The sequence below is a fragment of the Podarcis liolepis genome (assembly GCF_965112155.1).
Source record: "Podarcis liolepis genome assembly, chromosome: 5".
NCBI classification, from domain to species: domain Eukaryota; kingdom Metazoa; phylum Chordata; class Lepidosauria; order Squamata; family Lacertidae; genus Podarcis; species Podarcis liolepis.
The window spans coordinates 82854122-82881672 of record NC_139556.1 but is presented as its reverse complement, the minus strand read 5'-3'; the positions used below and the strand labels follow the sequence as shown (position 1 = coordinate 82881672).

The 27551-nt window shown below is 43.0% G+C and overlaps 1 protein-coding gene across 6 annotated transcripts in view; it reads right to left on the bottom strand.

Moving 5' to 3' along the window:
* The window catches only part of MFSD1 (major facilitator superfamily domain containing 1), a 44187-nt gene extending 17090 nt beyond the window's left edge, over nucleotides 1-27097 (bottom strand). For 3 of the 6 annotated variants that reach the window (XM_083504235.1, XM_083504238.1, XM_083504237.1), the window contains exons 1-16: nucleotides 26906-27097; nucleotides 25762-25814; nucleotides 25152-25264; nucleotides 23514-23556; nucleotides 23174-23241; nucleotides 22797-22905; nucleotides 21595-21697; nucleotides 19808-19906; nucleotides 19327-19438; nucleotides 16542-16598; nucleotides 15728-15884; nucleotides 14838-14935; nucleotides 13780-13892; nucleotides 11362-11409; nucleotides 9768-9828; nucleotides 5108-5219 (exon numbers count right to left, since the gene is read on the bottom strand). In XM_083504235.1, the coding sequence (XP_083360361.1) occupies nucleotides 5108-5219; nucleotides 9768-9828; nucleotides 11362-11409; nucleotides 13780-13892; nucleotides 14838-14935; nucleotides 15728-15884; nucleotides 16542-16598; nucleotides 19327-19438; nucleotides 19808-19906; nucleotides 21595-21697; nucleotides 22797-22905; nucleotides 23174-23241; nucleotides 23514-23556; nucleotides 25152-25264; nucleotides 25762-25814; nucleotides 26906-27065 (1506 nt within the window). In that variant the 5' untranslated portion in view covers nucleotides 27066-27097. Of the gene's footprint in view, nucleotides 1-2146; nucleotides 4184-5107; nucleotides 5220-5361; nucleotides 7242-7431; nucleotides 9829-11361; nucleotides 11410-13779; nucleotides 13893-14837; nucleotides 14936-15727; nucleotides 15885-16541; nucleotides 16599-19326; nucleotides 19439-19807; nucleotides 19907-21594; nucleotides 21698-22796; nucleotides 22906-23173; nucleotides 23242-23513; nucleotides 23557-25151; nucleotides 25265-25761; nucleotides 25815-26905 lie in introns of those variants that run through there. The other 3 variants (XM_083504236.1, XR_014526407.1, XM_083504239.1) reach the window with 3 other exon arrangements.
* Between the last annotated feature and the right edge of the window lie 454 nt (nucleotides 27098-27551).

The window sequence follows — 27551 nt, the reverse complement described above, 5'->3', positions numbered from 1 at the left end:
AAGTTACAGGAAATGGGTGAAAATACTTTTGAGAGGAATATGGGGGTAAAAAGATAAATTATGAAGAAAAAAACCTCCTCCACTAAGAGTCTCAGCAAATTCTGCCTAAGCTCAGGAGGCTGTGACAATACCTGACTCTGTGGTCAGAAGCTCAAAGTTCCCCAGTTGGAAGGCCCATATGTTATCATTTAAAAACTCAGCAACCACAAATAAGTACTTCTGAATACAGGTGCTAGAAGACAAAAAAGCAGTGGGCTGCTGCCATCCCACCCTGTTTGTTAGCTTTCCAGAAGCATCTAGTTTTGGAAGTCAATGCTGGACGGATCTTTGGGTCCAATCCAAACGGGCTCCCTCCCTGCCCCTGCCCTAGACTGCAAAGCTGCTTTGCTGGGGAAACAAAGAGCACCATAGTTCAACGGAACAGCCATTTCAGATAATTACCTTTCAATTCAAGCCAGCCATCAAACATAACTTGTTCATTGAGACATAATGGAACCATAAAATTCATACAGAGTAATTTGTTTTGAGTATAATGTTTCCCCATTTGCTTCTGGCAGCACTCAGTAGAAAAAGCCTTAATAACCAGCTTCACAATGGCGCAAGTTTCTAAACAGCAGAAAATTTATCGGCACTTGGAGGAGCTGGGTGACTGCTGTCCCAAAACCAAAAGCCATCAAGCCAGAACACACACACACACAGAGAGAAACACACACCTCCCCTGCAGCCATCACCTCCAGAATAATATACTGTAAGTGAGCCTGCATTCATAAAGGGACCAACGACCCACATATTTTCATGAAGCCAAGTTCTAGAACCTAAGGACATCCAGGGAAGTTGAATGGGCAAAAGGAATCTGCCTCACGCAGCATAAAACTATGGAAATCATTATGCTTTTTGTTTAAAACGTTGCACACTGCATTTTTAACAGCCTGGCTGTGTTTTCATAACAAGCAACCAATTCTCTGTAGTGGCTGCCACCAAACTGGGTAGCTTTAAAAGGGAATTGCATAAATTTCTGGAGGAAGAGGCTGTCGCTGGCTACCATTGAGGACAGCTATTCAAGATACTGGCAGTAGTTCTCTGAACGTTGTGGCCAATAACACCAAAATTTGACCTGGAAGAAAAGGTATTGGACAGAACCATTTTACCCCCAGAGAGTTGACCATAGATCAGGCCCTTGGTCCCAAAAACATTGGCCACCCCTGCTTCAAAAAGTAATTCTGAACTCAAAACCTAATGGAAGGTTTGAAACTGAAAATCAACAAGTAGGGAGGTTGTAAAGGATGGCATTTGGCCCATTTGCTTATATGCAATTTCATGAAAACCAGGTCATTTTACGTAGCATCAAGCTTAATCTGAAGAAGAAGAAGAAGAAGAAGAAGAAGAAGAAGAAGAAGAAGAAGAAGAAGAAGAGGAGGAGTAGTAGTAGTAGTAGTAGTAGTAGTAGTAGTAGGAGTTTGGATTTGATATCCTGTTTTATCACTACCCTAAAGGAGTCTCAAAGCAGCTCTCTTTCTCCTTTCCCTTCCTCCCCCCCCCCCACAACAAACACTCTGTGAGGTAAGTGGGACTGAGAGGCTTCAGAGAAGTGTGACTAGCCCAAGGTCACCCAGCAGCTGCATGTGGAGGAGCGGAGACACGAACCCGGTTCACCAGATTATGAGTCTATTGCTCTTAACCACTACAGCACACTGGCTCTTTAGCCAATGGAAGTAGGTATTTACACCAGAGAAACTTCATGAGTAGGGCAGTATCCAACGAAGTAGTTGTGCCACTAGAATGACATTTTTTCCCAGCGCAACCCCTAAATCTGCCTCAGAAAATGGTGGGAATCCCCTCTTAGTGAGCGGGGTGGGGGCATGGGAAGAGGAAAGAAGGGAAGTTGCAGTGCACAGCTAAGAGTATTAATATATCAGGGCAAAAGGCAGAATTAAAATCTCTATCTGCATAAAAGAATAGCTTTATCATATTATTTCCCACCAGCAGTGTTTCTCCAGATATAAAAGTAGCCCTAACTTGTTAATACTTCAAATAATACATAAAGAGCTCAACATAATATGCTGGCTTGCAACACTTAACTTCCCATCCACCTGAGTATGTTTGCTATAAAATAAGTGAAAACAAATATTAAAAGGCGGCATACTAGTGTGCTTATTTGGCTTTATTAGCAAGAAGGGGGAATAATTACAATTACAAATAAGCCATCCATTTAGAATTTACATTTTCCTCTAAAATATTTTATTATTATTATTTCTCATGAAATAAGTAGTAAAAGAAATGCATCCAATTGACTTGGGAGTATATGACTTTTTTTTAGGTCATCAGTGTTCAGGTATGGTGTGTTCTAAAAACAAGTCTTGTGCTTGAGTAAAGAGAACTGTGTTCCAGAGCCTTCAGCAGAGTTTCCAAGACTGTGTAGATACTGCTTGTTATAGCTTAAAGGTAAAGGACCCCTGACAGTTAAGTCCAGTCGCAAACGACTCTGGGGTTGTGGTGCTCATCTCGCTTTACTGGCTGAGGGAGCTAACGTTTGTAGCAGACAGTTTTTCTGGGTCATGTGGCCAGCATGACTAAGCCACTTCTAGTGAAACCAGAGCAGCGCATGGAAACGTCATTTACCTTCCCGCCGGAGTGGTACCTATTTATCTACTTGCACTTTGATGTGCTTTCGAACTGCTAGGTTGGAAGGAGCTGGGACCGAGCAATGGGAGCTCACCCCTCGCGGGGATTCAAACTGCCAACCTTCTGATCGGCAAGCCCTAGGCTCAGTGGTTTAGCACAGCACCACCTGCCAGCCCCTTTGTTATAGCTTAGGCAACATTAAACTACTCAGATAATGGAAAATGAGCAGTACAATTGTACGCATGCCAACCTAAAGGAATTTCTACTAGATTCAATGGGATATGATCCCAGTTAAGTATGTAAAGGATTGTAGCCTAAAAGATTCCACACAATACATTTGTGTACAGTGGTACCTTGGTTCTTGAACTTAGTTCGTTCCAGGAGTCTGTTTGACTCCTGAAACCATTTGAAAACCAAGGCGCAGCTTCCGATTGGCTGCAGGAGCTTCCTGCACTCAACTGGAAGCTGCGGAAGCCATGTTGAACATTCAGCTTCTGAAAAACATTTGCAAACTGGAACGCTCACTTCCAGGTTTTCGGCGTTCGGGAGGTGATTTGTTCAGGAGCTAAGCCGTTTGAGTACCAAGATACCACTGTACTATCTTGGGATCAACATTCAAGTTGAAAGGTGCACCAGCTTATATAACCGCCAGTAACATCTAGTGTTAACCAATTGATGACTGCATTGCTAGTAATGCAATATTTAACTATTAACTGCTTCATATTAAAACATTTCTGCAGCGATAGAAGCCTGACGATGACCCTGAGGCCTGTCTCCTCCTGGAATTTTAATCCATTTCATTTATAGCCACAAGAAATGGCTTTTCTTATTGCAGCAAACTGAAACAGCAAGTTTTACCATTTTATTGCTACCATTACCTTAATAAAGAAGAAGAAATACATTTTAAGCTATTTCCATAGGAAATGTCATGCTTCTGCTTTTCATCAACACAAAATATGAAAATTCCTACATTTTCAAGAAGTCACTTTTAAGGTAGTAGTGTGTTTAAACGGTTTCTAATAAAAAGCTAAAAATTTCACAGAAATAAATAGTCTAGTGAATTAAGGCTCCACTGCTTCCTTCTTAAGAGCAAAAGAAACCTAGAATGTAAATAAAAGATATGAGAGTTCAGAGTGTGGTTATACTGAACAGGTATTTTGTTTTGTTTTTTGCCTCAAATTCATATTGTTTATGAAATTCTATTCGAAGTGCAGGAAAACAGTAAGCAGATATGAGTTCTAAGTAAAGCAGGTGACTGCAAACAGCTGTAAATCCATGGAAACTTTTTAAAAAGTAGTTCCATCCCACCCACTTTGGCATAGAATTCTATGTAGCATCTTGAAAATCTTCCAAGAGGTCAGCTAAATGCTTGTTGGCACAAGATCTAATATTGACCGCTTTCCATTCTGTATATTGCCGCTCTCTTCCACAGAAGAGTAGGGGGGGTCCTGCGTTGCACAAAATTTCACACTGCCATTTCCACATCTTGAACACAATTCTGCTATTTCAACACACTTCTGTGTGCCAGTGCAGCTAAGTGGCAAACATAGGTGTCTGGCAGCTGCAAAAGCAAGAAAGAGTAAGGCATCTCATCAGCAAGTATTTCCAGCTTATCGGCTATTTTTTAAGCAAGGAAGGGCAGGTTCACACATGCATATTCACCCCCTGGCAAGCGCAGCGCAAACCCACCATGGGCATGTACAGTGGGAAGGCATATTCGCCACAGCTGCATCTTTCAAACCCCTTTAAAGGTGACGCTTTTCAGTGGAGTCTATTCACAGCTCTTTACTTATCTCACGTTTGGTTTTGTCCTTTGCTACTACAGTGAAGTTTGGCAAGAGAATCAAGCACACCTTGTCTCTGTCCTATAAAGAGCCCATCAGCTACATGTGATATTGCCACGGTTCGTGACCATTTCTCATAAAAGGCTGTGAACCTGAGAAAATTCTTTTACTTTGGATGGGTGCTCATACAGCCGTACCTCAGAAGTCAAACAGAATCAGTTCCGGAAGTCCGTTCCATTTCTGAAATGTTCAGTTTCCAAAGTGCGGCTTCTGATTGGCTGCAGGAAGCTCCTGCAGCCAATCGGAAGCCCCGTCAGACATTCAGCATCCGAAAGAACATTCGAAAACTGGAACACTCACTTCTAGTTTTCGATTGTTCAGGAGCTGAAACGTTCGACTGCCAAGGCGTTCGGGAGCCGAGGTACGACTGTACTTCATTATGCTGAGCATACAAAGTTGATCTGTACAGACTGCTTTGACAAGCCAAATCCAATGTGTCACCAAAAGTTTTTACGTGGCCCTAGCTACCATTTAACTGAGATTTTCTGAAAGCAAATAATATGCTTTGCCACCAACTAAACATTTTGCTGACTTGCTCTATTGGGCTAGTATTTAGTGCAAAAGGTGGTTTGGCAAGATATCCTTATCTAGAGCATTACATATTGCAATCTTTTAAAAAGAAATATTTTGGTTATCAGTACCTGAGCACCTAATCTGGAGAGATACCTATTCCTCAAACTAAAGTCATTCTTTGGTTGCAATTTGGCTAAGTCATCTTCATTCTGACGTCTGATTTTTTCCCGTCTTTTTGCTCTGTAAAAAAAAGGGAACTGCTATTAACACAAATGTGCCCAGAAGTTTCGTTGCACGTTACACCTAGATCAGGGTTACAGTTAAGTGCAGCTGCCAGATAAATGGAGGCAGAGTAAGTCATACAAATTTGACAGGCAGTAAAGACAGACACTATCTTCATTTATTTATTTATAAAGGTCGAAAAATTGAGTGCAAAGTGCAAGTTTTGACACAGTCGGTCGAGTTTTAAGCTTTGCCTTTAACAACAAAAATGCTTTAAAACAAATACAATTCCAGTACAAAAGCAGAGACAAATGCCCCCAACCAAGACAGCCTGCCTAGCAGCCTGATAGAAAATCCATCCAGATTTGTTTCTCTCAAATGACATTGTATTTGCTTTTGCAGAACTTATCCAAATCAGTCTACCACCACACCAAGATTTCATGATCCTTGCAAGTCATTACCATGTTTGTTTTTTTTATTATGAAACCAGAATTTCAAATAAGAAACTGCAGATTAATACCACATTTAGTAAGGCAATCACCCCTTCAGAACACAAGTTACAGTAATGGAGTAACAAGGTGCCATTATTAGTAGGCAAACCATCGTCGTTCCACAATAGAAAGATTAAAAACTGCAGCCCATAAACCAAAAGATCTGCTCCAACAAGTTGGAAGACGACTTCAGTTCAACAGCAACCGTCTCTTCAGCGATGTGTAGATACACCAAATACACGAGTTTTTGCTCCAACTGCGGTCAAAGTGCTTTGACAAAGAAGCAAGTTTGACAATTTACACAAGTCCAGGTCTCGAAAAAGTTCTATGCAAGTTAGTTAAGTTTTCCAACTACTTTGTCCAAGCGCTAGGCATCAAAGTTTCGCCACACACACACAATAAACCACTCTTCGACTGGCCAAGCTGCTGATCAAGCGCTCCCCACTTCCGGTAGGTATTTCCTATTCAGATTTCTTTTCTGCAAGAAATAGTTTAGCAAAAGGTTATTGTAACAGTTTGCTTACAGGCTCTTTGTCGCTTGTCAGAAGTGTCACGGCGCTATACTGAGCTTTTAGATATCAACTGAGAAGGGGCTAAGAATCCATCACAAAGGAGCTGGTTCTTCCCAGACAAAGCTTCAGATACAAGTAAGCAACTGTTTTCATGTTGAGATGTCCACTCTGGCTTAAGGGAACAATGCAGTTGGAAACATGTTTCACTTAAATAAATGGGAAGCATGAAGGGAGAACTGTGTGCTCTCATACGCCAACCATTCATTTCAATGGGAGTTGGTGCAAGAGGTGCAGTTGGTGCATTTAACTTTATACATCCAATTTATTGCCTGCCCTTCGCCATAAGCTCCCATGGCAGGTGGCAATTAAAGCATACAGTTAAAAAAGCATGTAAAACAGTAAAGCTATTCCAGTATAGAAAGCGGTGGTGGGGTGACACATTATTACAGACTTTAATACTTTTTTGCATTTACTCCTTTGAAAGTGCTAAATGAGGCTGCAGCTTCTCTCTGCAGAACCTCTGCTGCGGCTAATTCATTAGGCTGGCTGGGGCTGGAAATATACAGAACACATTTTTAGCACCCCTAACCATTTTCAAAATATTCACAAGAAATATGAAAACAAAAAGGCACAGTCTTCAATAGGGAAACATTTAAGAAAAGCTAGCTTTCAACAGCTGAGGAAATGGTCGGCATGAATTTTGAGGTTCTGCTTGCAATGTTGAATAGACTTGTACAAAAATAAAAGACAATGTTCCCATCATTTGAAAGTGCCAAGTGTAAGAGTGTCTTTCCCACACATTTCAAATCTTGTCCAGCAGACAAATTGCAAGTATTTTTGAGATTCTGAGGACACCAGAAGCAGCTCTTGTATATGGCAAATGCTTTATTTACAGTGGTACCTCTAGTTGTGGACTTACCGTATATACTCGAGTATAAGCCGAGTTTTTCAGCATATTTTTTATGCTGAAAAAGCCTCCCTCTGCTTATACTCGAGTGCGGCGGGTGGCGGCGGAAGGACGAGTGGCGACAAAGGAACTGCAGTTGGGAGAGGCGATGTTGCATCATGCCTCTCCCAACTGGGCTCCTAAGCCTGCTCTTGCGAGCGGCAGAGGCAGCAGAGGAGGAACGAGCAGCCCGAAAGGAGCCCTTTTGAGCTGCTTGTTCTTCCTCCTCTTCTGCCACCAGGTTTGTGGTGTGGTGAACCGGCTTATACTCAAGTCAATACGTTTCCCAGTTTTTTGTCCTAAAATTAATGCCTCAGCTTATATTCGGGTTGGCTTATACTCAAGTATATATGGTCATTCGTTTCGGGGTGCCATTCACACCCCGAAAAGTCCGCAACTAGAGTGCCTCTTCTGTGCATGTGCACGGCACGATCGAGTGCTTCTGTGAGTGCATGAAGATCGCTTCTGCGCATGCACGGGTGGCAAACCCAGAAGTAAACATTTCCGGATTTGTAAGCTGAAAGTCCATAACAAGAGCGGAACGCAACATGAAGTATGACGGTACTATGATTATATCCCAACTTTCACCCAGGAAGTTCATGGAGGCATATAAGTTGCTCCTTCCCTCTTCCCCCTACTTGTAAGTTCACAACCACCTTGTGAAATATGATAGACTGAGAGGAAAGCCCAACATTACCCTGTGAGGTCAGTGGCTGACTAGCAATTTAAACCCTAGTTTTCCACAGCCCAACACTCTGCCAATAATCACACTGGTCCCTTCATGTTGAAAGACCTGCATCTAGATATTTTCACGAAAGCAAACTGGCCTCCCCCTCAAAGGAAATATTTGCAATGACCTGCTGATTTCACCAGCATCTTTGCTTTGTAAAGCACCTTCCAGGGGAATATATTTGAACAAACACAGGACTCCTCCTTCTTTATGTGAAGTTATGTTATCTCAGTTTAGTGCTCCTACACATTTCACCTATAGCTATTAATGGGAGGATAAACACTGAGAATTATAACCATGTGCATCACGGCATTTCAGCATCATCTGCTTTCTTCTCAAGGTTATCGCCAGGCTATTTTCCTACAAGGAAATGATTTTCATATGGCAATTCTGGCACATCTAGAGTGACCTCTATGTAGAGTTTAATTTCTTTTAATTTCAAATTCTGTTCTGAGGAACCCTGGGCTTCTTCAGAAATTCCCAGCTGTCATTCAGTTACCAACACACTTCCCCAAGAGCTTAGCATTCACAGGGCTTCTCTTACAGAGTGTCAAATGTTTTATGTACTGTTGTCACAGTTTAGTTGGAATGGCAGTGAGGCCCAAGAATCCAGTATCCCAAATGAACTTCTCATCTAGAACAGGGGTGGGGAACATCCAACCTTCAAGGGTTCCAAATTTGGGTTCCAGTTTCTCTCCAAACATACACACTACCTGTGATGTCATGTGAAGGGCAAGTAATACCGCCAGTGAACAGTCAGGAACCTTAAGGTGTATTCCTAATTGTGCACTGACAAGGGAACCACCTATCAGGTGACTGAAAAGAGAACCAAAGCCTACTGGATTGGTGGCCAATCCCTGTCAAGTTAAGGTAACACTCAATCATATCCCTTGTTCAATTTCATTTAAAATTATTTGCTTTTTACTTGATTCAGTAATAAATGATTTATTAATGGTTGATTTACAGATGCTTCCTTTGTAATTTTTTATTTAGAACAATATCAACTTGACTATGAATATATATCAAAATACTGAATAACTTTTGTTAACGTAAGTAATGGAAATATTTTCCGAAACTACTCTGGAAATTTGGCTAATGAAAGCTCAGTTTTTCTAGCCAGGAAGGAAGGGCCCTCACTGCATTTGTCGTTTGAGAGAGAGTGAGTTTCCAGCTTACATCTTACATACAAAGCAATCTCCGCATGGTATACACTGGGAATTTTGCTCTGTAGCAAGTAGCAGTCTGATCACAGCAACATACAGGTAACTCGGGTTGCGTTCTGGGGGTCTAGGCATATACGCAAAAATGTGTTAAGCCAGGAGGAACCCCCAGAACCAGCCCCCAGGCAAGGTGGAGGGCTGCTTATCCCAGAGCCCTCCATCCACCTTCCCAAAGCCCGGCGAGCACTTGCTAACGTTTCAAGAGACAAATATGTCCTTTTTTTTTGCAGCACCATGAAAATGCTATACAAGTGTTTTTTTAAAAAATCTCATTTTTAAGCCGCATAAACTGCTTGCTTCGAGACTATATTTAAACATCACACACCAGGCAACTTTTAACACGCTGCAACAATTACTATTTTACCCTATGCGCCTTTCAAACACAGAAGTTAAATTTGTTGGCAAAACACATTGCGCCATATAAAAGTGAACCGCAACACTGATTTTTTAATGGCCTGCTTTAAGCTATCTCCAACAAGACATGAATGAGAGTTGCCCCACTGCTGAAGAATACTTCCGCCTCATTCACTCAAGTTTACCATATCCGTTCCTAGATCTTTGGCACTACACCGTTTTGTGTTTTCCAAACCAATCTGCCCCTGTAGTCTTGATTGTTTTGTAATACATCAATGCATACTCTAGGCTAGAAACACAGCGACATACTTACTCAGCCACAGCTAGTTTCTGTAGTTTTTCCCTTTTCTTTGCAGACCAGTTAAGGTCACCTCCTACGACAGAAAAGATATATGCATGTCTTTTAACAGAGTGCATGGATGTTTTTACAAACAGTCACAATCCATGTATATTGTGGGTACAACACCATGAGGGCCGTTAAAGTATTTACCACAGTTCACTTGGTGTAAGTATTGTGTGCTACATGAAAAATCTAGAAGGTTATAGGAAGTAAGAAGACAGAAGCAGCTCTAGACAAAAGGAGCTCTCCCCTGAAGTGCTCCCATACCAAGTACTGTGGGGTTCAGTGCCAAGATCAGGAAATAACATTCCTCTGCCTTCTCTTTAGAAATGAAGAATAAAAGGCAGATTTGGGCCCGCCCCATGTCAGGGTGGGAGTTAGGAGCAGGTCAGCAAAAATTCACAGATAATTCTTGTCAGAGAATTAACTCCTTAGTCAAAGAAATACAACAGATCAGGCCCAGAGAGCCCAGCAACACTTCCCAGAAGATCCTGCCCCAATGAGACAGTTGTGAGGACTGAAGGTCCCTGCCTTCCTCTGAACGTGTCCTCTGAACGTGTCCAGAGGAGGGCAATCAAAATGGTCAAAGGCCTGGAAACGATGCCTTATGAGGAACGGCTAAGGGAGCTGGGCATGTTTAGCCTGGAGAAGAGAAGGTTAAGGGGGTGATATGATAGCCATGTTCAAATATATAAAAGGATGTCACATAGAGGAGGGAGAAAGGTTGTTTTCTGCTGCTCCAGAGAAGCGGACACGGAGCAATGGATCCAAACTACAAGAAAGAAGATTCCACCTAAACATTAGGAAGAACTTCCTGACAGTAAGAGCTGTTCGACAGTGGAATTTGCTGCCAAGGAGTGTGGTGGAGTCTCCTACTTTGGAGGTCTTTAAGCAGAGGCTTGACAACCATATGTCAGGAGTGCTCTGATGGTGTTTCCTGCTTGGCAGGGGGTTGGACTCGATGGCCCTTGTGGTCTCTTCCAACTCTATGATTCTATGATTCTATTCCTACAGTTCCCTCCTCTTCAAGGTTTTCCCAAGCAATTGGAGACTTTTGACATCTTGTCCATCTCTGCTCCACCTCTGCTGGTTCTGACAGAGTTGCTATGCGACAACAGCTGCAAGGATGCTATTAGCCCAAAGATGGAAGGAAGAAATAATCCCATCTAGGGAAGAATGACAAGCCAAGCTGTTGGACTATGCCGACACGGCAAAACTAACTTGGAGACTCGGGAATCAAGAAGACCAGAATTTTGAAAAAGAATGGGAAAATTTATAATTTACTTAGGAGACCACTGTAAGCAAATTAAAACTTTACTTGGAATCTAACACTCACTTATAATGTATGGATGATTTGAAAAAATGAAATTTGGAGAATGGATTAATATGTAGTTACAAACATTGTAATAAGGAACCATGTAGGGGACAGGGGGAAGTCAAGAGACTCAGAGAATCTCAAGAGATTATTATATAAATTGTTTGATTGTAAACAAATAAAATATATATTATTTTTTTTTTAAAAAAAGAAATTTACTAGTCGCAAGACTAATATAATGAAGAGGCTTACCCCTGAGGAGATTCACAAAGTACAGCATGACAACAGCAATGAGGCCCACTAAAAAGCAAAAAAGAAGTTATATAAAGTTCAAGTATACAAACCAGGCGAGTCTCAATAGTGAGTTTTCAGTGCGGTAAGGCAAAAATCAAGAAAGAAAGCAGATTAAATAGGCTCAAGACAAATAGCCAGGTTATATGAAGGACTCCTTGAACCCTTATGAGACAGAGAAGCCCTGCTCACAGCCCACCAGCCGTCTATCAGGCCAGCAGGTACAAGAGACAAGGCCTTCTTAGTGGTGGCCCCATAACATTATGCAATCCAGAGGCTGCAACTAGTGCAGAATGTGGCTGCTAGGCTGGCAAGTGGGGCACAGCAGTGGGTCTTGAAAGTACTGCTCTCACTGCAAGTGAGCTACTAGGTCTAGCATATACGTGTTGACACATAAAGCCCATAAATATCTATCATCCCTAACATCTATCATCTCAGACTCTACAATTTGTAGGTGAGACTTGTTGGTAGTGCCACCACTAGGGACTGCCCAACAGCCCACGAACCATAACTTTTCAGTGGCAGTTCACTGTTTGTGGAACTCCCACCTGGGTGAGGAGCATCTGTCGCCCTCATTATTGAATTTAAGGAGAAATTTAAACACATTCCTGTTTACCTGGGCATTTGATGGCTTAAAGACTCCTGACAAGCCCAAGATCAGTGGTTGAAAGTGTTTTTAACTGCTTTTTGGAATAGTTTTTGTATTGTTTTGTTTTTTTCATATTTTAACATTGCTGTGTCTGTTGCCCTGGGTTCTTTCGAGAGGAAGGGTAGGACATAAATAAATAAAAAAGTAACATTATGTGGGAAGTGTGTATAGCTCCCTCATTGGTTATTTCTAAAGACCTATCTGCTTACATCAGCTCTTAACTGATTAATTTGAGGCTGGCTCAGGCTCTTAAACTTGCAATGTTGCTCAATTTTATCTTCTTATTGCTGCTCCATTTTATCTTTTTATTGCTGCCTTTATTTTAAGATTAAATTGTTTGATACTGTAATGTTGACTTGTGTTTCCTCCGTTTAAATTTGATGAGAACTGCCTATACAGTAGGACTGCCATACATCCGGAATTTCCCTGACATAGCCAGAATACTGTGGTCGGAAGAAGCGTCCGGGCAGTATACAAATATTTAAATGCAAACAAGGCAATTGAATACAAAACAGGTCTGCGGCAAAGCCCAGAGGAACAGTAGCACCCCCTTGTGGCTCAGATCAGTATGCCAGCCCAACTAGACACTTATGCATTTACACTGGTCCCAGTCACTAATAAGTAACATCAGGGTTTTCACTCACAAAGCTAGGCATTTCCCCTTCACCTGCTTTTACCTACAGCAGCTCCCCAGTTAAGCCCGCACTGTTAAAGCGGGAGTCAGGAACGGGTCAGGAATAACTCACAAGGTGTCAGTGAAGTTAGCTGTCTAGTCAAAGACACAAAACAGCTCAGATCTAGCGAGCACAGCAACTGTCCCCAGTAAGCCTTGTCCCAATGAGGAAGCTGCGAGGACTGAAGGTCCCTGCTGCCTAAGTCCCCTCCTCCCCAACATCCTATTCCAAGCAACCCGAGACTTCTTCGCCTTGTCTGTATTTGCTCTGCCCTCTTCATACCTCTGCACATTCTGGGAAAACAGGGCGAAGGGGAGCTAATCACAGCAGGAGGGAGAGACTCCCTGGATTCTTCAGTAGGCTGCCTGATCACTGCCTCTTGGCTTCCTTCCTCTCCTGCTTCTGGACTTCACTCTGCCACAGACTCTTCCTGCTCATTAACTCTGTTAACTCTTCAGCTTCCCAGTCTGCTTCCTCTTCTCCCTCTGACCACTCATCGTCCCACCACCCATCCCCCGGCTCTGAGCCTTCTTCCTTTCGGGGTTCCCCAGCTGCTGCCTCCCACCACCCCTCTCGAGTCCAGCCAGGGCATGACACGCACACAGGTCCAATCACTACGTGAAATCACTCAAATTCAAGAATCCCTGTGAACTAGGGTACATTGGCCTTTATGCAGGTCTAGGAAGAGAGAGGAACATTGTGGGCCTAGCACAGAACCCACCACATGGTTCGGCATCGTTCTTTTTGAGCAATAGCTTCATGCGAATTATTAGCTATTCCAACAAGATGTCATCATACAGTAGACGCTCCGGTTGCAAACGTGATCCGTGCGGGGTGCACGTTCACAACCCGCAGCGTTCGCAACCCATGTCTGCGCCCACGCGGGTTGCGATTTGGCACTTCTGCACATGCGCAAAGCACGATTTAGCGCTTCTGCGCATGTGTGACCGCCGAAACCCGGAAGTAACCTGTTCCAGTACTTCTGGGTTTCGGCGGCCCACAACCTGAAAAAACGCAACCTGAAGCGTCTGTAACCCGAGATATGACTGTACTTACAGCACAAACAAGCACTGAAGAAGATTTCTAGGAAGAGGTAGCCCCGGGAATCCAGGATCATGCCAGCTGCGATGGCAATGATGGCCAGGCCCAAGTTCTGAATCGACTGCATGCTGAAAAGCATTAAGGCGATTAGCTTACAAAGCTCAGTTTTTCAACTAATAAAAAGAAACCAATTGAAAGATATTGCCCCCACTTGCTCATAAAATCCAAACGAGCTGACAGATGAGCAAATAAAAAGCCATATGCATCTATTAAACAATGAGATATAGCTGGTAAAATAAAATAAAAAGTGGCGGGTTAATTTGCCTTCCAAAGCAACGCCACTTCCAGGGAGACACACTCATAACAGCCCCACAACCTGACCTAGACAGGCTGGCAGGAATATACCGTACCCTCAAGGTGTCCCACATGAGAGGAAGGTATAAAACGTGTTCAAGATCTGACATACATGGACACCTGCGATCTGGTACACACACACGCTATTTCAGATGGCTAGGTTTCTATTCTTCCAAGCTGAAAGCGATATACCTGGAGTCAGGCCTGTAAAACCGGGCAAGGCCCTGGACACTGGTTTTGCATCAGGCCGAGAAAATCCATTGAGCAGCCCCAGTTTCAATGTTTTTGAACTGGTGAACCAGGTGCAGTGAAAGACATCTTAAAGCAGTGGTTTCTCTGGGCCATACTTTCAGTACAAAAACTTGCTCCTGCCACACCCATTTTTTAAATGATAAAAAATACATTGGCAAACAACTCCTGGCAGTGCTTGATTCATAACATAGAACACAACTACTTTCCAATATGATCATGGGACATATTATAAAGTATAAAACACCCCAGCTACATAAGAACATGAATTATTCCCATAATATAATACAGATTGCCCTTGAATCTTCCTGCCACATCCTTTGAGAACCACTGTCTTAATGAAATTCCTAAATGACCTGCAGTGAAAGGATGTGCTTTATGAGAACAAGTCGGTATCGTGCTATTAATCCCAAAGTTTAAAAGACAAATCCTTACTCCAAAGTATCGAGATTCAAATATCTATTACTCACAAGCCATAAGCAGTTCCGAGCTGGTGTTCAGGGACAACGAAAGCTACCATAGGCCACAAGGCACAGGCCAGCAGGGAATAAGCCACTCCCAGGAAACACTGCAGAAAACAGCATTACAAAAAACCACACACACATTAAACGTGATCTACCAACAGCTCCAGAGGGGACAAGTTATATGGGCTTCACAAATTAGGTGTCCCATTTCTATCCAGTTTGCCCAGTTGTAAGGGGGCCAATCAGAAGGTCGGCAGTTCGAATCCCCGCAACAGGGTGAGCTCCTGTTGCTTGGTCCCAGCTCCTGCCAACCTAGCAGTTCAAAAGCATGTCAAAGTGCAAGTAGATAAATAGGTACAGCTCCGGCGGGAAGGTAAACAGCGTTTCCATGCACTGCTCTGGTTTGCCAGAAGCGGCTTAGTCATGCTGCCACATGACCCGGAAGCTGTACGCCAGCTCCCTCAGCTAATAAAGCGAGATGAGCGCTGCAACCCCAGAGTCGGCCACGACTGGACCTAATGGTCAGGGGTCCCTTTACCTTTAAGGGGATGTTTACACTAGCTTGCTCTGAAGTTGAAGCAGCGTGTGCATATTTAAAGCTCCTCGACAGAGATAACACAGTGTATGAGAGGTGCAACGTCCAACAAATGGCATCTAGCACAGCTGCCGAGTTGATGAGTACCAAAATTCATACAGAGTATACTAATGTCATAAAGCGGCCTGGACTGCCATAAAAAAATAGTTTCTGGCGTATATGTTGCATCCTTGGGAGGAAAGAATCAGGGTTACACACAAGTATCCATTATTTTACATCCCATATAATGCACAAAATGCGGTTTATTGTGGGAGATGCGCCTTATTGAATTAGATAAAAGAAAGTTGGGGAAAATGCCTACCATGGCAATCCAGGGGTTCCAGAAGGTAAAGGCCAGCATTATATGAGAAGCCAGAGTAATCACTACAGCACACATAACCCAGGTGACATTCCTTCCAACTTTGTCTACCAGGAATCCAAAGACAGGAGACATGGGTGCCGATATGATATAGACAATGCTGCACAAAGGAAGGTTATTTCAGAAGAGCAAGACAATCACGATACAAAACGCTACAACCACTCTAGGTTTTCCAGTGTGCTGTGACTTTCCTTTTTCCCCCACCCGCAAAAATTCAGTTCCTGAATTATTTTTTAGGCCTGATATATTGTGATATGCAGTCATGCCCATCGATAAATTCATGGTGATTTCACTGGATTGGTCAACTCTTATAAAAAAATCGAATTATCACTGAAAAGCTACACTAGCAGTCAAGGCAAGGTGGAATTACAATTCACAAAGAAAATACATTTTAAATTGTATCTTTTCTATACATTTTTGTTATAGTATATATTATCTTAGAAGATCATGCCATTTTCAGGTGGTTAAGGAAGTGATCTACATGAAAGGACTGTATTGTTTTCGGCGCACTTTTCTGTAATCACAACAGCTAGAGATTTACCTTTTTAAGTAAGAAATCTGAAGATTCAAGGGGAAGGAATGTAACTGTATACTGCATACATATGCTTCAGAGCAAATATTCACTTTCTTTTATTGATCTTTTATCCTACCAAGTGTGTTTGCTTTAGGTGCGCTGCTCAAAGTCGAGGTTCTTGAGCTGAAAAAATGCATGCAATGCAATTATTTGGGGGTTTTTACTTAAATGGACAACACTTACCTGTTGATTGCACTTGCTTCTTGAGGAGAAAACTTGAATTTCTCAATGAAGAAAACCCTGTAAAAATCCATATAAAAAGTTTTACAATCTTACACCTGCTTACAATAACTATGGGGGGGGAAACAGCCTGCAATTCTAATAGTGCTGATTTGTAACTAGGCCACAATAAGAAAAGCTCTGTTGAAAGAGGACTGCTAATTATTAAGTAATGATGAATACGAAATTGTATACAATAAATATCTGCTAACACTCCCCAGAAAAGGAAGCTGTGAGAGCAGCATGAAGTAGACTGGACATAACGTTACTCAAGAGACTGATGCTAGGAGAAAACACTCTGACCCAAAATAAGCCCTGGTTGTGGCACTTGGCTTTTAATGGAAATGAAAAGTGGGTGGAGGGGGATGAAAATTATAGCAAGACGGAGCAAAATAAAAATAAAAATAATTTATTATTATTTATACCCAGTCCATCTGGCTGGGTTTCCCCAGCCACTCTGGGCGGCTTCAAACAAAATATTAAAATACAATAGTCTATTAAACATTAAAAACTTCCCGAAACAGGGCTGCCTTCAGATGTCTTCTACAAGTCAGATAATTGTTTTTCTCTTTGACATCTGATGGGAGGGCGTTCCACAGGGCAGGCGCCACATTTAAAACTTCCCTAAACATGGCTGCCTTCAGATGTCTTTTAAAAGTACAGTGGTGCCTCGCAAGACGAAAAGAATCCGTTCTGTGATTCTCTTCGTCTAGCGTTTTTTTCGTCTTGCGAAGCAAGCCCATTGACGGATTAGCGGATTAGCGCTATTAGCGGCTTTTAGCGGCTTATCTGCTGATCGGATCAGCTGATAAGCGGCTTAGAGGCTTAGAAAAGGGGGGAGGGGGAAAACCAGCAGGAACTCGCAAGACATTGTCGTCTTGCGAAGCAAGCCCATAGGAAATTCGTTTTGCGAAGCACCTCCAAAACGGAAAACTCTTTCGTCTAGCAAGTTTTCCGTCTTGCGAGGCATTCGTCTTGCGGGGCACCACTGTAGGATAGTTGCTTATTTCCTTGACATCTGATGTCAGGAGGTCGTTCCACAGGGTGGGCACCACCACCGAGAAGGCCCTCTGCCTGGTTCCCTGTAACCTCACTTCTCGCAGTGAGGGAACCTCCAGAAGGCCCTTGGAGCTAGACCTCAGTGTCCAGGCTGAATGATGGGGGTGGAGACACTCCTTCAGGTATACTGCGCTGAGGCCCTTTAGGGCTTTAAAGTTCAGCACCAACACTTTGAACTGTGCTCGGAAATGTACTGGGAGCCAAATGTAGGTCTTTCAGAACTGGTGTTATATGGTCTTGGCAGCCACTCCCAGTCACCAGTCTGGCTGCCACATTCTGGATTAGTTGTAGTTTCCAGGTCACCTTCAAAGGTAGCCCCATGTAGCGCGCATTGCAGTAGTCCAACTGGGAGATAACTAGAACATGCACCACATTAGACATTTAGGGGGCAATCCTATGTCAAGGTGTGTTGGCATGAGAAGCTTAGGATGCAGAGGATCTCCAGCTCTACTGGCTGGTTTCTGGCTCAGCTGGCATTAGGTCCTCAAACCTGGCTCCGCTGAAGACATGCTGGTATAACCTGCTCGTCTTGGTTCAGCCAGAGGTCAGATGCCTGAGCTAAAGCTGGCCAAACTAAGGCCACTGTAAATACAAAAAAGGTGAGACATTCCGGGTGGGACGATCAGAGTTTGGATCTCCAGCAACTTTATACGCCAGCTCCTTGTACTTAGGATTGCTCCCTAAAAGATTAATCCAAGAGTATCAAATAGGATACACTGAGTTCCAGCGCTGAGCGCCTTCTGGCGGTTCCCTCATGGCGAGAAGCCAAGTTACAGGGACCCAGGCAGAGGGCCTTCTCAGTAGTGGCACCCACCCTGTGGAACGCCCTCCCACCAGATGTCAAAGAGAACAACTACCAGACTTTTAGAAGACACATGAAGGCAGCCCTGTTTAGGGAAGCTTTTAATGTTTGATGCATTACTGTATTTTAATATTTTGTTGGAAGCTGCCCAGAGTGGCTGGGAAGCCCAGCCAGATGGGCGGGGAATGAATGAATGAATGAATGAATATAATAATTATTAGATTCTGAAGAATATCCGAGTTTTAAGTGCAGAACTGAAAGTTAGTGTCAAAGCAGAACCAGATTACATAGTTGAAGAAAATATACCCCCTAAGCAAGACTTTGCAAACTGACACACTGACTCCTTCCTCAGAAGATTTTGAGCCAAAAATGGAATATGTCATAGAAATGGCACATGCCCAGATCTTCTTGCATGTTCCAGTTTGGTAGTCAACACTCTAGAGCCACAAAATTTGGAACTCGGAAACCTAACGGCAACATCCGTTCATGTTGGGCAAACTTCTAGGCCATAAAAACAGGGCGCACACTTACAATGCACGTGCTTGCACATTTTGGTGCCACGTCAGAGCCAGAAAAAAGTAGGGTGGATGAGAAAGATTTTCAAGAGGCTGGAGTGCCTTATTTGGCTTCCTGCCTTATATAGCTCTTTGGGCCTCCGAGTGTTGCTAGTGGAATTACTACTTCTTCAACTCGTAGGCTACTTTTCTACACAGAGGTGCCCAAAGCAGCCGACAGCACCAGAACAGCAACACATTTTAGGGGACATTCTAAATCAAAACAACAGAAAACATAAACAGTTTTTATAAATAATAATAATAATAATCAGGTATATCAAACATTTGCAACAAGTTACAAAGTGGCATGTCTTTTGTCAAAGCATGCACTTACTTTCCAAGTCCAATGAAAGGGAAGACGGCCACATAGTAGCAAACGCAGATAATAAATATGAGCCACAAGGACAGCGAGAAGTCTTTCACATCGGTTAATTTTATCACTTCACCTTGAGAAAGGAGAAACATCAGTTCCGCTATTTTAACTCAATCATTTCTATATTAAGGCCAACTAAAATCAGCAAACCCCATTTCCTGTCATTGACTAATTCTAGCTGTTTTTTTTACTGGTGGGAAGCAGAAGCTGCAGTTTCTTAACGGAAAAAAACTCTAGAATTGTGAGAAAAGTGAAGTTGGGTCATTTCAAAATGAGTTTTGAGTTTTCCTATCACGTTATGGGAAACCTACACATGCATTCTGACAAGTGGGGAAAACATGTTCAAAAAGATCGTCTCTGCTTCCTCCAGTGTAAACATACATTTTCAAAAACTATGGACTGCAGCCTAAGGTTCCATTATTGAGGCCTGACACCCACTTACCAGTTTTTCCCTGCTCTTTGCAAAGAATTTTCTCTGCTCTTTTATCCAGATAACCAAGAATGAGAGCACAAAGTAGTGAAAAGATACATGACACACCGCCTGCAATGCAGAGAAATTCAGTGTTACCAGCAGAAGCTACTCACCATTTACGGAACTGTAAAATCCATTCATGTTATTACCTGGTGACTGTATAATTAAGCAATGACTTACATGGGCGAAGCAGCCAGCGTTAAATACCACTACTTTTATCACTAACTGCTACATTGGTATACTGCCGTTCATCCAAGAAAGATTTCAAGGTACTTTAGAGAAATATAGACAGTTCACAAATTTAGCTGTGACATCATTTGAGTGATATTCATACATGTCTGACTCAGTCCCTTCATTAGCAGAGCTAGAGAACATGAGCTTCATCATTGTAACTTGGCATCGCATGGCACTTACAATGAAGCACAAAGACAGTTAACACAGAACCATTCTAGTCCGAGAATCTGAGTTATGTCATCACACAACGCTATTCATAATGCTGTCTTCCCAATTATCCAGTGTGTTTCTAATTAATTTCTATTTTAATTGCCGTAAAACAGCTTAATTTTTTAATCCAAGGTGTCAGATGGTTAAATACTAATAAATACAAATATTTACAAAAGTTTACTAAGTATTATATTTATGAATATCCTATAAACACATATAAATGAATAAAAGCAAGTCTTCTGCCAAATTAAACGGAAAGGAGTTCCAGATTTTACTAAAATGTTTGTGCAGTTCAGTGCTGAGCAAACCACAGATCAGTACATTAAGCACAAATAATTCAGTGTTTGGTAAAGATGTTGAAACAGCTGCATCACCACTTGCTGCAGGTCATGTGTAAACTACTGACTCATTCGATCTTTATTGCCCTGAAAAAGTTCACCAAAGGCTATGTATATGCTGCAGCTCTAATGCAGCCTTGCTTTCATTGTGTCAGTTTGTATAAAAGGTAAAAAAAGAAAAAACAGGTAAAGGATGCCTGGACGGTTAAGTTCAGTCAAAGGCGACTATGTGGTTGTGGTGCTCATCTCGCTTTCAGGCCGAGGGAGCCGGCATTTGCCCACAGACAGCTTTCTGGGTCATGTGGCCAGCATGACTAAACTGCTTCTGGCACAACAGGACACTGTGATGGAAACCAGAGCGCACGGAAACACCGTTTACCTTCCCGGCACAGTGGTACCTATTTATCTACTTGCACTGGTGTGCTTTTGACCTGCTAGGTAGGCAGAAGCTGGGACAGAGCAAGGGAAGTTCACCCTGTCGTGGGGATTTGAACTGCCAACCTTCTGATCAGGAAACCCAAGAGGCTCAGTGGTTTAGACCACAGCGCCACCTGTGTCCCTGGTGTATGGTGCCAGACAGCAGCAGATATGCAATATGCAAATAAGAGATTCTCTCTTTCTCTCAGATCTAGAGTTAAAATGATTCCATGGTAGCAACCTTTCTGATGTCAAGATCAGAAAGTCCTCCATTGCTCTCATTATCTAGCCTCAAACTGAAGCTTTTAACTTTGTAGTTTACAATAAAAAAGTGGGTTTACAGAGTTGGAACTGAATTTCAAGCCTTAGTATTTTATCCAATTAAGCCATACACAGAGAAGGCCTTCTGAAATCATGGGACATTAAGTTAGTGATTACTAACACAAGTCCACTAATTTTAATGGGTCTAATCTGAGTCTAACAACCCACAATCTTCCAATTCATCATAGAGGAAACCAAAATGTTCGTACAAAGTTAATACTGAAAGCATTTACTAACCTATCAGGAGAGCTATGCCAAGAGTGGTGTGACCCGTAGAACCGATCAGATCTTGAGCTTTGGAGTACACCCATCCCATAATGTTCATATTGACAGTGCTCCCCTGGAAGAGAGATGATCTGCAACTGTAACATATACTTCCAACCAATTTTACAAATAGGCCAAAAAAAACCTTAAAATAAGATCTATATTTGAATACAGTGGTACCTTGGTTTAAGAACTTAATCCGTTCCAAAAGTCCGTTCTTAAACCAAAGCGTTCTTAAACCAAGACATGCTTTCTCATAGCAGCGGAGGGCTCAAGTTACACTCAACAGGAAGTGGAACATGTGATTCCAAGACAAAGTTCACAAACCAAAACACCTACTTCTGGGTTTGTAGCGTTCTTAATCCAAGTTGTTCATAAACTAAGCTGTTCTTAAACCAAGGCACCACTGTATCTGATTTATAGAAATTAATTTAAATATTTAAGTTAGTCATGCCCATTAATCTCAATGGGTGTTCTCCAAGCAGAACAATCCCTATGTCCCTAGTTAAGAACTGTTCTCCCCACTCTAATGTGCATAGAGAGAAATACAGTTGTGCCTCACAAGACTAAAAGAATCCGTTCCGCGAGTCTCTTCATCTTGCGGTTTTTTTGTCTTGCGAAGCAAGCCCATTAGCGGCTTAGTGGATTAGCGCTATTAGCGGCTTAGCGGATCAGCTGATAAGCGGTTTAGCAGCTTAGCGGATCAGCTGATAAGCGGCTTAGCGGATCAGCTGTTAAGCGGCTTAGCAGCTTGGGAAAAAGGGGGGAGGAGGAAAAAAACCCCGCAGGAACTCACAAGACATTTTCATCTGGCGAAGCAAGACCATAGGAAATTCGTTTTGCGAAGCACCTCCAAAACGGAAAACCCTTTCGTCTAGTCGGTTTTCCGTCTTGCGAGGCATTCGTCTTGCGGGGCACCACTGTAAACAGGAAAATCCATCACCATGGGTGACAGTCAATGTTATGCAAGTGGCTTCCCCTTCTCCTGCAATGAAACCCACCCACCTGTTTCGAAGGGTCTCCCAACATTTTTGGGCATATTTGGGGGGGGGGAGTGTCAGACACAGAGAGGGGATGTGCAAGTTCCACTTTACTAGCAAAGGTTGACACTGATGGATGACAAATGTCAGGATAGTAATGATTAAAATTAGAACAAAAAAAAAAATTAGACTTACAATTCTAGCCATGCTGAGTTGCAGTCCAAACACAAGGTTTAATTCTTTTCCTTTAAACCAACTGACAGCATAGGTATTTTGCGCCACTGCTAAGGACTCTCCACCAATCCTAAATGAAGCAAGAAAGTTCATGAATACAGATATTTGAAGCAACGTGGATGAAACACCGGCCTTCTAATGACAGTAATGTATCCATGCTGATATATAAGTTTTACCTTAACGCAAGAACTAGAAAACCAAAAGGCAAATAATCCAGCTGTTCAGATGCAAGAGTGCAGGGTATTTTTCAACATATAGTTCCGTATGGGCTGCCTGCTTTTTAAGAGGGAGACAGGGTATATAGCAAATGTTGAGACACAGCTGAGGTGTGAACTCACCCAAATACAAATCTGCCGGCTTCCATCAGCCAAAAAGCGTTACATATTGCTCCCACAGCAAAAATCACCTGTAAAAAAAGGAATGCATGTCACATTTCAAATAAGTGTTAGAGCCATGCCATATGCGTATATTTCAGACTGCAATCCTACACACTTTCCTAGGAGTAAGCCCCAATGAACTCAGTTAGGTAGACATGTATATGATTGCAATGTTAGGGAATCTTACACTGAAAAAGCAGGTTAAATAGTAAGCATTTATTTTTCCGTATTTGGGACATAAGCATTAATTTTTCTGTATTTAGCCATTGAAAAGTACATGAATATTATCTGTTTCACTCACCTGTCCAATACAGACAAAGGTGCTGAATATTATTGTGCCCCACCTGCAAGAAAATGAAGACTTTAAAAACACCTATGTTAATATTTGCAACTAGAAAATATAACAAGGGTTAGGGTAAAAAATGCAATACTGCAATGGTTATAGTAAATAATAATAATAATAATAATAATAATAATAATAATTTATTATTTATACCCCGCCCATCTGGCTGGGTTTCCCCAGCCACTCTGGGCGGCTTCCAACACAATATTAAAATACAATAGTCTATTAAATGTTAAAAGCTTCCCTAAAAATGGCTGCCTTCAGATGTCTTCTAAAAGCCTGGTAGTTGTTGTTCTTTTTGAAATCTGGTGGGAGGGCGTTCCATAGGGCGGGTGCCACTACCGAGAAGGCCCTCTGCCTGGTTCCCTGTAACTTGGATTCTCGCAGTGAGGGAACCGCCAGAAGGCCCTCGGCACTGGTTCTCAGTGTCTGGGCAGAACGATGGAGGTGGAGACGCTCCTTCAGGTAAAAATATCAATAGCACATCAAGGAAAACTGACTGGTAAAAAAAATAATGTTCTAAAGGGCCGTCTGATCAACAGTTTCTAAAAGACACCTGAAAGCAGAGATGACTCCTCCTGAACTTCTGCTGGCAAAGAGTTTCACATGGTTAGCTTATTACACAGAACTGTCCCTATACAAAACCCCATGGCTGACTAATGTTGTAAGTTAATGTCGACTAGGACTGAAATACAGTGGTACCTCAGGTTAAGAACTTAATTTGTTCCAAAGGTCCGTTCTTAATCTGAAACTGTTCTTAACCTGAGGTACCACTTTAGCTAATGGGGCCTCCCGCTGCCGCCGCCGCCGCACGATTTCTATTCTCATCCTGAAGCAAAGTTCCTAACCCAAGGTACTATTTCTGGGTTAGCGGAGTCTGTAACCTGAAGCGTCTGTAACCTGAGGTACCACTGTAAAACTCTCCTGCATCTCTGGAGACAAGCCTGCAAAACTCCAATGCAAGAAGAGCCTGCTGGATCAGGCCAAGAGCCCACCCAATCCAGCATCCTGTTTTCACAAGAGCCAACTAGACGCCATGTGGAAGCCTGAAGGGAGGAGCCAAGCGCAACAGCACTCTCCTCACTTGTGTTTTGAAAAATTAAACAAATATTAGCAAAACTTCACATTATTTGGGCAGAAGCAAAACGTGGATCAAGTTGTTACTTTCGAGATGGATGGGTTATACCAGGGGTAGGCAACTTAAGGACCGGGGGCTGGATGCGGCCCAATTGCCTTCTCAATCCAGCCCGCGGACGGTCTGGGAATCTGGGTGTTTTTACATGAGTAGAATGTGTCATTTTATTTAAAATGCATCTCTGGGTTATTTGTGAGGCATAGGAAATCATTCATTTCCCCCAAAAAAATATAGTCTGGCCCACCACATGGCCTAAGGCAGCCTTTCTCAATCTATGGGTCCCCAGATGTTGTTGAACTACAACTCCCACCACCCCTAGCTAGCAAGGCCAGAGCTTAGGGATGATGGGAGTTGTAGTCCAACAACATATGGGGACCCACAAGTTGAGAACCGCTAGTCTAAGGGATGGTGGACCGGCCCACGGCTGAAAAAGGTTGCTGACCCCTGGGTTATACAGTTACCTTATTCCAAAGACTCTGTCTATCAGAAAGCCTCCAAAGAAACAGAGAACCACATTGGGCCAAGAATACCAGGCATACAGCGCCATGAATTCAGCTGTGTTCACCTTCATATCCTAAAAGGAAGAGCACACAGAAGAATTACTATCTTTTGACACCACTTTGTGTTATGACACATTCATACAGAAACATCTATCCAGTGAAATGCTTTTTCATTACAGCACCATGAAAGTCTACATTGGGGGCTGGTTGCCGGTACTATACCACATCCCTCTAAAAAGATGAGCAGAGCTCCTGGGTCACTCTTCAGGAAAGACCCATCAGGGCTGGTGGGAGGTGCAATGTGGGGAACATCAACCTCTAGCATTCATGGCCAAACAAAAGCAAACCTAACACATAAATCACATCATATTTAGCCATGATGTTTCTTGTTACCAGAGAGTGAAACAGCAATCAGTTTAATTATAGGTCCTTTTTTTTTTTAAGCAAGATCAGCACAGTATTTTTTTTCTCAGTTACTGCTAGTAAATCTAACGTATGACTAAAAAGGTAACCTCTCTGGAGGGAAAAGGGGGAAATCCACCATATTGCAGATATTCTGTACATCACTCACCTTTTGGACCTGAGTTTGCAACGCTGCGGGGTTGTCATAGCAAAAATAGCTGCCTATACAGGAAAATTAAGACAACAAAATTAAACATGAACTCCGCCCCCCTTTTTTTAAGTAACCTGGAAAAGCTGTATTAATAGCAATAATGGTAAACATTTTGGATCATACCAAACCACCACAATGGGAAGAGGCAGGAGAAAAAATGCCCTCCATTTTCTGTCCACTGAGAAGCAAGAGAAGGAGCAGCTACACCTCCACCTTCCCTTCTCAAGATTCAGCAGCCTTCAAGCAACAGGTAATGTTTCTGATGGGAAGGGTATGTGTAAGGGCACAGATTCAATCCCTGAAATTTCTAGGCAGGGCGAGGGGGAATCCCTATTTGAAACCCTGAAGGGAAGTTGGTCAGAAGGGTAGGCCAGCTTTCCCCAGCCTAGCAGCTTCCAGACCTTCTGAACTATAACTCAGATTAGCCTCATTCAGGCATGGACCAGGCTGGATGGCACTGATAAGAGTTGTAATCCTAAACATCTGAATAGCAGGTTGGGGAAAGGCTGGCATAACCAGTACTGAATGAGACCAATCAAATGCCTGCCTCAGCAGAAAGTGGTTTTCTATATCCTCTTTACATGCTTAAAAGCTTCCACCGCCTCCTACAAATCCTTCCATAGGGAGGAGAATTTAAAAAGCGAAACTCCACTTCAGCGAGTCATCAAACACAGGGTGCTTGACTTCCCTGTTTGCTTAGGGTTTTTCCTCCCCATGGCATATAGATGCTTCCCCATTCTGGTGCTTGCACAGCAATCATCAAAGAACACCAGGAATGCAAGTTTTGTTTTTTCTTTTTGCAATCTAAAATGCAAAACCCCAGTTCTCAGGGCGGGGTCTAGCTTCACCCTAAAACACACAGTAAAGAAAATTAGCATTTCCTGGCACGTTCCCAAGATCACTCCCCAAAGGTCAATGGTTCCTGAAAAAGACATGCTTCGCGCCGCCCTGCCGGCCCCACGATCAAGCAGCTGTCGGGGTTTGGTTTGGTTTTTCCCCAAGGCAGGTTTTCCCACCGTCCTCCCCAAGAGCCCCCTTAACTGCAGACCAGTCCCGGGCGAGAAAGGGTGCAGCAGCAGCGGCAGCCTCGCTTTACGCTCACCGAAGCCCAGGAAGCACATGAGCGCCAGGACCAGCATCCGATGAGCCAGCCGCTGCGGGTCGCACAGGGCCGACATCGGCTTCCTCGCAGGGCAGCCATCGTGCTCCGGCGACGAGTCCCCGTCCAGCAGCGCTTGCTCCTCTTCCACAGGCGCCGCCATCTCGACGGGGCGAGGAGCGAGGCGGTCACGTGAGGGCGCGGGTCACGTGACACGCGTCCGGGGAGAGCTTGGTGGGAAAGCTTCGCCAGCGCAGGACAACTGGCAGTGCAAAACTGGCAAGGCAGGGGGAGGTTTCGGATTTCCCTCACGTATAAAGCTAAACAAGCTGTAGTTTAGGGGCCCACTCTCTTGGGGGGGGGGGCAAAAAGATTGAAGGGGGGGAACTGGATGTACATTTCCAAAATATAAGATAAAAATAAACAAATGAAATAAAACCTACATACAGCAACAGCGTTTTGTGTTGTGTAGGCTCCTATTTGTTATGTGCAAATAGCTTTAGATACCTATTAGGTCCATAAATTACCGTATAGCATATATTTAACACAAAATACAGCAACAATTTGTTGTTGACAAAGGACAGCTGGACATATAAAGGACCTCATTACCTTCAGTAGCTTAGGGCCTCATCGAACCTAAATTTGGCCC